Here is an 11,126-nt window from a genome sequence, read left to right as displayed (position 1 = left end):
ACGGGGAGTTATAGGATCACAACAGCAGCTGGAGGTCAGGATCAGCTGTATGGCAGCCATTCCAGCCTCCCAGGAAGTGAAATATCTTTGATTTAGTTAATATCCTGTGATCTGTGGCTTTTGATTTCTTCTCATGGTTGCTGGATGGCTTGGCTGTTATAACTTGTAGGGAAGTAACTTTTACTTTATTATAATGAAAATAAACAACTTTAATTCATGGAGCTTTTATGGCACGCCATATGCATTGGTATATCTTTTTATCAAATGTTATCAGATATCTTCACAAGACAACTAATACAATGTTCTGCCAATAGGGTCTGTTCCAGTGGTTTAATAGATTTCTCTTGTATTTTTGTGAATGCTAATAAAAGATGACTTAATTAGTTAAACAGATGAGGTATAGGTGGGCTTTGGGAATTCAAGGAATTTGTTGCGTGTCCTTTACATTTCCAAGGTCTCTGGCAACTTCGGAATATCGATACATTGATGAGGTTTAAAAATACATTAATTCTGTCACTAGTTTGAGGGGAACATATAAAAATGTTGCTTACAGCATAAAAACAGGAAATGTGTGATTGTAGTACTGTGCTGAACAGTTCATACTATTCCATCAGCTAGCCACACGTCTTTATACAATAAACAAAATGCCTATTCTTAGAAAAAGAACATGGTCTAAAAGGAGGAAAAAAATGCATGTATGCATTGTGAGAAGAGTATCTTGCAAAGATGCATATTCTAAAGCAGGTCTGTGTTTCATCTGAGTGGACAGAACAGTCAACCTGGTTTTATCTGTGTCTTAAAATAGGGTTTACGTGCCTTTCCCTGGAGCTAACAAGTAGGCTAACGTGGATTTAAAACATGCGGACCACATGCATTTAAATAGATGCGTGTCTCTTGTCTTATAGTGAACTCGGTTCTCTCAAGTTGCAAAATCAGGTTTTTTTGCTATGCAAGAGAAAATCCGTTAGGAGGCAACATAAAGTTGCTTTTTCTAATGCTTCTGATAAACTAGTGGAGAGAACAGCCTGCCTAAATTATGGTGGGAACTGTTGCTAGGTAGGATTTTATAGAGACTAGAAAGTTACATTTTTCTATAGTTGTTTTATTTTAAGTCTAGATATCTCTGATCCTCTTATTTTATCTACTGTCTTCATTAGAGAGGGAGTAAAGAACATGTAGGAAGTCAGATGTCTGTGAAACATAAGACATATATGAATGAAGCTGTGATGTTAGGTTTAAAATGTGTTTAATATATTTATTGCTGGTTGGTATGAAGTCAGTAAGATTTTGGAAAATCAAGGTGTGTTCCTTTGAAGTCTTTTTAAAAAGTTTTAAATCACATTTTGTGTGCAGCAACTTTGTTATTGTTGAATGATGTGCATGCCGTAGAGAGCCAGCCTGCTTTTCAAGAGCGGGTACACAAGTTTGCTTTTTGAACAATTTACTTGTAAACTAGGAAACATTAACTGAAAGTTTCTTTTGCTTATTTTTTTGAACTAAACCTCTAATCCCACAAAAGCATCTTATGGGAAATTTAAGGAAGCAGTTAAAACATCAAAGCCAAAAGAGGTCACTTCTTCTCTTCAAACATGCAAAACAAAACTTCTGACTTTATAATAGGCTATTACAATAAAAAATCAGATCTAATAAAGATGTATGCATTTTAATGATTTGATGCTCATTGCTTAGGTCGCATGGTTTTTTTTAAATCTTGCAAGTACCTGCAGTCTAATCTTTTTGGTTAGTTTGTTTTTTGGATTTTTTTGGTGGGGTGGCATGGGGTGTATGTAGTAAGGTGAGGTGGAAACTGACCCTGTCCTCCCCCATGCACAAAGCCATATGCTGTTGGACTTGGCTTGGCCTGTGACTTAAGTTTTATGACATTCTTGTCATAAAATATAAACTATATTTTCCTTGTAATTTTGTGGTCCTTTTGGATGGGAACTTTATTGTGTAGGTTGTTACCTCTGTCAGTACAGGTGTCAGACACGGAATTAAATAAATTACCTCAAAAAAGAGAGGAAATTCAGCAATACTTTTGGGAATAGGTTTGTGATGAGCTTTTCAACGTAGTTATGAATTGTGAATCTTGGGAATGGAGCCATCTATTTGGATGGGAGCTGGCATAATTAATTATTCTTGGTTGTTTCCCTTTCCATATCCAGTAAGAGATATTGCCATTAGTGCAATCAAGGACAGTAGTAGTGCAGCATTTTACTTTTATCTTAGGTTGCAAATGCCATGAAGAACTCACTGCCCTTTGATGCTCCGGATGCATCACAAGAAGGCCAGAAGGTACTGAAAGTAGAAGTTACTCCAACAGTGCCGAGGATTTCTCGGACTGCTATTACAACCGCTTCTATCCGTCGTCATCGCTGGAGGAGAGAAGGTAAGCTTTCTTTGCCAAGGACATACACTGTAGTGTACTGTATTCATCATCATCACTGTAATCTGGCTTCTGAGTTTGAATGTTTGCAGAACAGTTGTTTAGGGGTTTTTTTGTTTGTTTGTTTTTGAAAAGTGATATTTCATAACAATGTATAGTATTTTACATCTTCAGAGCACTGCATGAACATGAACATTTGGGGTGTTTGTTTTGTTTTTGGTTTGCTGATAACCCATGAGGTAGGTGAGAAAATGGAGAAGCTGGAAAACGTTCAGTAAGATTTCTTTTTTTCTCCATGTAAGAAAGCATAAAATTGTAGGTGTAGAGTTTGGCTTAGAATTTGAGTTGTTTTTTTTTTAATCCACACTAAAACTGGACTGCCTCCTATCATAAATAGCTCAGGGAATGAATGGTATTATCCAGACCGTGATAGGGTTCCAGCCACCTAAAGCTACTGAAGGCAGTGGGAGAGGGAAAAACTGAACATCACACTCCTACCGTCGTATGGCCAAATTTAGAAAGGGGACATGTCATAAAATAGCTTTGGATACCTTAGAATTATTCCTTGTTTTTCCTCTGTGATTACTTGCATTGTATGGAAGTGTGCTTGACTGTATGAAGAAGAAAAATAAACGTGTAGTAATACTTACTTTGATATGATGACATCTTCAGTATAGGTGTAGCAAAAAGCTTGCTTTGAAATCACTTTGTCATAAAGCTTTGTTGCTGCATGTATAAAACATTGATTAAAAAAAAGCTTCATAAATGGCTGAAGGTAAAAAGTGGGATAACCTAAAAATAAACTGACGGTAAAAGAGTCTGAAAACAAGGATTACATATTTTCCTGTGATACTCTCTTTTTTTTTTCTGTATCATATGCAAAAGGATTTGATGACCTCTGGTCTTCAGCTGAATCAGGAAGTCCAGGACAAGAAGTAGCTGTCTTCTGTTTTCAGGATTCTGGATCATGTTTGTCTTCACTGTAGTTGCCATTGTATTCATTTGCTGGTCTCTGATCTGCAGTATGGCCCACCTGTCCCTTTCTGTGGGTGTTCTCTAGATTTTTAACTTAAGCATGGGTAGTGTTTTGTGTTTGTTCCATGTCCACATAAATCTTCTATTTTCCCTGGCTGGGTTGGAATGCCAAGAAAGGAATAGAAAAGCACTAAAATGTTGTATGTTGAATCCCAGATGGCTTTGACTTCTCAAACGAGGCTGACTCAAGCATTCCTGGCTCACCGATCCAACACGGCTCCACAGACCTAGGGATCAAACGTGAGCAAGAGGGGGAGGTGCTGATGCGCAGGACCCCTGAGCATGGCTTCCCGGAGCCCACCCTGGCAACAGCCACAACAGAGGGTAGGACAGAGATGAGGAGGCAGAAGTCAGTGAGGCAGTTGCTGGAGGAGGATCCTGGCTCCCTATCCCCAAGCAGAACTTCTTTCCATTCTAGTGTGTGTTTCCGCTATCCCAGGGTGTATTAGCTTCTCTTTGCAATACACGCATCCCCTATATACCTAACATCAGGTCAGGTACTACCTTTTGTTATCATGTGGGCTGGCCTGGGGCTTGCATCTGTGTGGTGAAAGACTGCTTGGCATGGCAAAAAAAAAAAAAAGGTGCAATAGCCAAGAGCTTTGGGATTGCTTGGAAACTGTCTGTTACTGAGCATGTTTAATCTAATATTCAAGAGGAAAAAATGCACCAGGTGAACATGAATCTAGTCATGAAAAGCAGACAGTTTAGCGTATAAAAGGATTTGACTACAACTTAATTACAATAGTGTCTTGTTAATCTGCAGTTTTTAAATTTCCAAGAACAAGGTTTCCCATTAAAAGTCAAGCCTAAGACTGACACACAACTGCTGATGTTTTTATTTGCCAGTCATCCTTTAATTGAAGATTCATACATGTACACCTCATTTACATGAATGAGCTGGCTGCTCTAAAGGCAAGTACCAAAAAAGCGCTTCTGTTTTCAAGAAAAGATCAGGTTGTAGAGTTTTTAAAAACTTTAGAAACAATTACTGCTTTCTTTCTCAGTCATGCTATCCACACAAATGCTGTAGGACTTTGTCTTCTCTGCAGCCAAGAAGAGCAGGTAGAGTAGCTGGTAGAAACTTATTGCTTAAGTTCATCTATTAATTTTCTCATCTTTACTCCATAAAAGACATGGTTTTGAGTACTGAACTGAATCACGATTTTTCCTCAGAGATGAGAATTAATTTATAGTAAATTTAGCTAAACATATTTTCAAGTGTTTTCTTACATTAAGTCTTCTTTTCTATGTGAACATTCTTTTGGTATTTCTGGCCTATATAAGCATATCAGTTAATCATAAATGAGATTTATTTGTGTATTTGGATATGAGCTGCATAGGTTTCAGATTGTTCTTCTGGGAGCAATAATCTGGATAATTTGGAGATTTAATGTGGTGTTGTCACAGAATCCTTCCTTACCCTTAATCAGATTTGCTATCAAACAATAGTTAATACATCATGCTTCTTCTCTAGAAGGTAGTTGCATAAAAATGTTTAGTGCAGGTTTATAATCTGTTCCTTGGTGCATAGTGGATTTGAGCATGCTCAGTAAATGAGTCGTGTCTTCTAAATTCACTTGTTCAGTTGGTCTTACTCCATTTTACTAAACTTTGCATGTGCATGACCTGAAGGATATGGAGAAGTCCTCAGCTGCAGAGAACCTTCTGAGAGAGACAGGAAGTGGGAAAGAAGCTGATAAAGATGTGGCCTTCTAGTCTTAATTTTTCTTAAGACATCTATATAATTTTGCGTGTTCTTGGATAAGGCATCTTTCCACATGCTTTACTTCTTACTGAAGTGGATTGAACACCTTTTACTTCTGTAACATAAGCAATGTATAATTACATGCTTGGGCGAACCGAATTCTGACAGTTGATAGCATCTGGGAGAAGGCCAAGGAATGGAGTTTGGCTTGATTATCAGTATAGAATTTTGTGTGTATATACAGTGGTCTGTTATTTTACTGATGTTGATTTCACAGAAAGCTTCAGCTAGCAAATTCCATCTCATAAATATAATTTTGATATTGAACAATATCATAAGAGACTGATCATTTCTAGTGACTTTTCAACCTTCAGTTATAGGAAGGATAAACAGAATGAAAGTCACCTTAAAGAGCTGTAAAAAGCTCTCTCTTCAGATCAGTAAGTAGAAAAAGACATGATTTCAAGAATGACTCAGTAATACAAGATATTCCACTTCTGGGTGGAAGCAGCCGTGGTTATGTGCACTATTGTGGGTCAGTGGAGAATGCTGTATCTACGTCTACAGGATTTATTATGTACTGGCATAAATGATGAATTCTTTGGGGACAGACTTATTCTGATAAGGAACAGTGAGAATCCTGAATACACACTGTAGTGCAATTGGTGGGATTTCTGTCAGGTTGCACTGTCTCTCTCTTCTGGCCTTAGAGTAGAAGAGTGCTTGCGAGGAGTAGGTTTTTAGGTTTCGTTTCCTTTTTTAATTGTCTTATTGGTCTATTGGGGGGAAAAAAAAAGAAAACTTTACGATTTCATCCTGGTTTTCCCCTTGATTGTTTCTCAGGGCAGTTTTTAGAGGGAAAAATGTATTGGGAAAAGAATATGTGTTTTCTGAATTACTTCAATCCCACTGAAAACTTCCATAGTCAAAAATTCTCTTGCACGTTGTCTTCTCTGTCTTCTTCATTTTTGAGCACTGCTGAGCTGCTTGGGCCTCTGTATAGTTGCAGCATCCAAAAAGCTTGCAATGACCCCTCTCAGTCTTATCTTTAAATTCTGTGGATAAAATGCCACTTTTTCAGTATGACTCTTCTGCTTCACTGTCCCTGAATAGGAATGTCTGGTTTAGCATCCTGTTACTCAGCAATGTTTTAACTAAACTTTGAAGAGGATTAGTGTTCTTGTAATAATAAAAAGCTTAGCAATATTGTCTGGAGAGACCTTCTTGCAAGTTACACATCCTTCATTTGAGTAAGAAGGGCTTGAGAGGGGACTTCAGCTGCTGCTATTGCTGCTTGTAACCAAACATGCTTTCACCCAGCTTTGCATGATTATATAAAGAAACATAAATGTTGTTTTATTTAAAAAGTGTTCTTGCTTTCAGTATGTTCCAGTTACATCATATTTTTATTAGCATTTTTGATTATGTGTGGGAAGGTTGGGGAGGGGGAATGGAGATGTGGTGGATTGTGAATAAAATGTATCACTGTATAATATAAGAAAATACACCTACGTCTCAATGAGAAGGTGAAGGCCTAGTTTGACCAAGCAGGGTGAGGAGAAGGGGGAAGTATATGTATTTTAAAGATGGTTACAGGAAGTTAAAGCGAGTAAAGCACTCTTTATTTCAATAATAGCTCTTGAAACCTAAGAAACTTATTTTTCTAAGGCTAAAGGCTTTTTACTAAGTAAGGAAGACTGCAGTAACATGAAATATATTACTTTTCTGCTTCTGAGAGACTAACGAGTCAAATAGAACTGTGTTGCATTGTTCTGAGAGACACCTAAGAATGGTCTGATTTGGAGATGGCTAAACATCTTTGTAAGCTGACACGCAGTAATGGTAATTCCCAGGCAAAGTTTCATGAAAAGAAGAAGTAAGTTTAAAACAGAATAATAAAACCTCCCCATAAAGTTTTCTTTTTGCTTTACACTTCAGAAGTGTGAAGTTGGATCAGGCTATATTCCTGCTACACAGAGGTGACAACAACACTGAAAGCTTTATGTCTCTTATTCTTGCCATAATTTAAAATGATCCTTAGTGCTCTGCTAACAATCAGTATGAAAAGCTGAGCTTCCACTCAGATGTTAGAATCTCTTAAGATCGTTGTAACCACTTTTTCCCCATTCCACAAAAGAGATTTAAACATGTTTGCTTAATGGCAAACTGAGTTGAACAACGTGTCAGTGGAGCAGTACAGTGGCTTTAGCTGTGACAGATGCATAGGCTTTGCAGATCTCACAAATAATCAGGCTCTTCAGCTATTATAAAGAAAAGCAAAATTTTTATAGCCTGACTGTCTCGTTTTTTGCTAACAGAGTTAAACTTTAGGGCTTTTTCCCACTGAAATGAGATACATGTAGCAAAAACTCAAGCTCTGTTTTCAGTTTTGAAGTTTGAATGCTTTTCAGTTTTCTACTGAAACAATAACTCTTCTTTGGAGTACTTGAAGCTTAGAAAAAGGACGGGAATAAGATTTTTTTAAAAAGTCTTTGTGTGCAGCCCTAACCATATTATAAACCTGAAAACAAGGATTTAAGAAAGAAGTTTGTCAGGCTTTTTTTTCCTCTTTGAGATTCCAGTCAAAATCACAGCTCCTCTTCTACAATATATGAAGTGTTTCAGAGGTTAAACTTCTCTTAATACAAGGGTTGGTTTTTTCCTCTGAAAAATATAGATGCTGAGATAAAAGCAAATATGATGGAAGCACCTGGATAGGGTTACTGGAAATTCAGGGAGGATTGAGCTCTGGAGGAGAGAGAACTAGGAATTAGGTTAATCTCCAACAGAAAGTATAGTCACATTGTCTGAAGTGCCAGCTACTCATAACAGAAGCCTTCTACCTCTGTTGGAGCATTGTGATTGCTGGCCTAGGAAGTAATCTAATTCTGAAGCTTACTGAGCACTTGCCAGAACTTATCTCTGACTGGAAGAGGTCCTGAACATGCTGAGATCTTGCCTCAAAAATAGGATAAAATAGGATAAAAATAGTCTAAAAGGCGCTTCCCCCCCCCGCTTTTCTCACCACATGAAGGAGGCAAATTGGTACCGGTATCTGCAGACAGAACTAAAATTAACCAAACAGGGCCTAATTCTTCTTGTTTATAGACAAAGTTCAGGAGATAATTCTGATTGATAGAAGTGATTATAGAGGAAAGGCAAATCAAGCTCAAGGAGTACTTATTGTTAGATTCCCTTATTCTGATAAATGACAGGAGGATTGTAGGCTGAGAATTAGAAATTTTTAGGCAAGTGGAAACAAGGTGGATTAGCAAATGAAGATTGTTTTGACATTCTGTGCACATCTTTGTCTTCATGTAACTTGTGTGCTAACTGTGTGTTCTGATTGGTTTGGGGTTTTTTTTTGGTTGTTTCTTTTTCTCTTAATAGATTCTGAAGGTGTAAATGGAAGAGAGGAATCTGTGAACCTTAATGATGCTGACGAAGGATTTTCATCAGGAGCTTCCCTCAGCAGCCAGCCAGTTGGGACCAAACCTCTATCATCTGTATCCCAGAAGGGCAGCTTAAGGAAAACAGCAAGTGGGCGTTCTGCTAAGGATAAAGAAACCTCTTCTTCAGCAAAATCCAATGAGAGCCCTCGAGATTCAGTAGCTCGGAAGCAGTACATGCACCAGTCCACTGATTTTGGTGCAGATATAATTGAGATGACACCTACTAAGAAACACCTCAGTCTGCCTGCTGGGCAGGTGGTGCCAAAAGCCAACAGTTTGAGCCTGATCAGGACCGCCAGTGCTTCCTCCAGTAAATCATTTGACTATGTAAATGGCAGTCAAGCAGGCTCCAGTGTTGGAGCTGGTACAGAGGGTGTTACCAATCTAGCAGCTGGCAACACCAACCGGTTTTCAACTATCAGCCTACAGGAGGACCGACTAGGCCAAGCTGGGGAAGGTAAAGATCTCCTGCCCCCAGGAGCTCCCCTAACCAAGCAGTCTCGATCTCCAAGTTTCAATATGCAGCTCATATCCCAGGTGTAATTTTGACTCCTTTCCTTAGGACTCCCTCTTTCCCCTTAATCCCCAAGTAAGTTCATCCTTAGGCAAAACGTGAACCATCATCCTGCAGTGTGAAAATACTAACTGTTGTGATCTTGTTTGATTTGGTTTAGCTATCATACTGTATTACTGAAACAGCAATAATTCTTTCCTCACCTTCATCCCCCCTACCCCCTTGTAAACATGGTTGTGAAGCAGTATATAATGTACTGTATGCCTTTTTCCATGCCTTCCTTTCTCCTTGGGTGATGTGCAATCCATCGTAGGCTGATCAGTCCCATTTCAACACTGTGAGACTGGAGACACCTGCAGAAATGGTGAATGTGATCCCTATGAGATGATGCATTGGCTTTGTTAAGAAATAGAAACGGGTTTGTTTTCTCAGTCTACAGTACTGCAAAGACTACTGGATCATACTTTCTTTCTCAGAACCAGGAGTGCCTCAGAGATTCTAGTGTGACTTTGGACCTCTCTGAGTCTGTGCAATCAATTCTGGGGAGGGGATTGTCATTGCTGCTCCTGGCTGCCTACAGCACTTTTTTCATTAAAATGAGGGTAGTTTTTTCTTGCCTGCCCCCAGTCTCTCATCCCAGAAGCTTCTGATGTTCAGCAACTGAGACATACATATTAAAAAGTTGCTTTCCCTCAGACAGAGGATTGTAAGTAGATAATGTAGGTTACAATGCACTTCTAATGGCGTTGTAGCCATATGTAATGTTACATGTCTTCCCCTCCAGGACACAGGGTCATTCTGCATATAAACTAAAATTTAGACAACACCATGCTGTTAAAGCAATTTGGTCTGTAAGTGGGAGGGAAACACTACCTTCCCAGGAACTAATGGCTATCTCTGCTCCACTTTTTTTTGTTGTTGTGAGGTAGTGATCACTGAAAGGTGTGTTCAGGTAGAGTATTTCTCCGGCTGCTTTCTATGGCATCATAGCTGTAGGACACCCCCACCCCTCTCAGCTGCTTTCTCAGTGTCCCTGAATTTGATCGTGGAGTCATTTGAAGAATCCTGCAGTCCAGACAGACCAGACTCTTAACGGGGCTGTCTCAGGGATAGAGACAGTAGTTTGCTAGAAACACTGAAGCTTCGATGTGAAATGCTTTTCTAGAAACACTGTCTTTGTAAAGGGGTACTGACAGTCCTTTTTTCCCAGAAGGATCATACTTCATTGCCTTGGTATTTATAATCCATTGAGTTTTTTAACTATTATTTTAGTGGATTGGCCCCTACTCTAGAAAATTCAGAACTCATGCCATTGAGCCAAACCTTGAATGTATATGACTGGTGTATGGGCACTGGCTGGTACTTATGCTAGAGGACACTGCTTAGAAGCACATTTCTGGTTACACAAGAGAATGTTTGTCATTCTCTCTATATTTCTTTTTTGATTACTAGAGAGAAGAGGGGAAAGTTTATCCTGTATGCTTCAAGTCATGTATGATATCCTGGAAGTTTACAAATTGTAAACCCACAGGAAAGAGTTACGTTCTTTATGTGGGCACTTTGGTTTCACTGTCACTGTGAAGAATAAACATAAGCAGTTATAAATAGCAAGCTATCTTTGAATTATAGTCTTTAAGAAATTCAGGACAATTACATGATATTGCATTGCTAGTAGTTGTATTTGGTTTTTTTGGGGTTTTGGTTTTTTTTTTTTTTGCTTTTGAAACTATTTAAAATAGAACTTTTTAAAAATTTTCATTAAAATTCATTTAAATATTTGAAGGCTTTTTGTGGTTTGATGAGTCACTTTGGTAGTCTAGGCTTCATATTTTACTTTCATAAAATTGGTTAAATGGCACCTGGACTGATGGAGAAGTTCAGTTAAAGGGTAAATAGAATCATGAGAAATAACACCTTACAGTTTCTAAATCAAAGTTAATCTCTTAGGATTACCAGTCACACACAGATGGAACGAAGGCAAAACCGAGATTAAGATGCAAGGCATTTTCTGTAAAAATGTCAAAAGCTGTA

The 11,126-nt window shown here is 38.4% G+C and overlaps 1 protein-coding gene across 1 annotated transcript; it reads left to right on the top strand.

The window, feature by feature from the left end:
- Positions 1-2,229: 2,229 nt before the first annotated feature.
- LOC104472256 (protein FAM126B-like) lies at positions 2,230-9,713 on the top strand (the record flags this gene model as incomplete). The annotated part of the gene is made up of 2 exons (XM_010087846.1): positions 2,230-2,389; positions 8,520-9,713. Coding segments are annotated over 2 exons (765 nt in total), but the record flags the coding sequence as incomplete, so codon positions are not given.
- Between the last annotated feature and the right edge of the window lie 1,413 nt (positions 9,714-11,126).

Source organism: Pterocles gutturalis, unplaced genomic scaffold (genome assembly GCF_000699245.1).
Source record: "Pterocles gutturalis isolate BGI_N339 unplaced genomic scaffold, ASM69924v1 scaffold33756, whole genome shotgun sequence".
Taxonomy (NCBI): domain Eukaryota; kingdom Metazoa; phylum Chordata; class Aves; order Pterocliformes; family Pteroclidae; genus Pterocles; species Pterocles gutturalis.
Note: the sequence above shows the minus strand (reverse complement) of the source record. Positions and strands in the feature narration are given on the sequence as shown.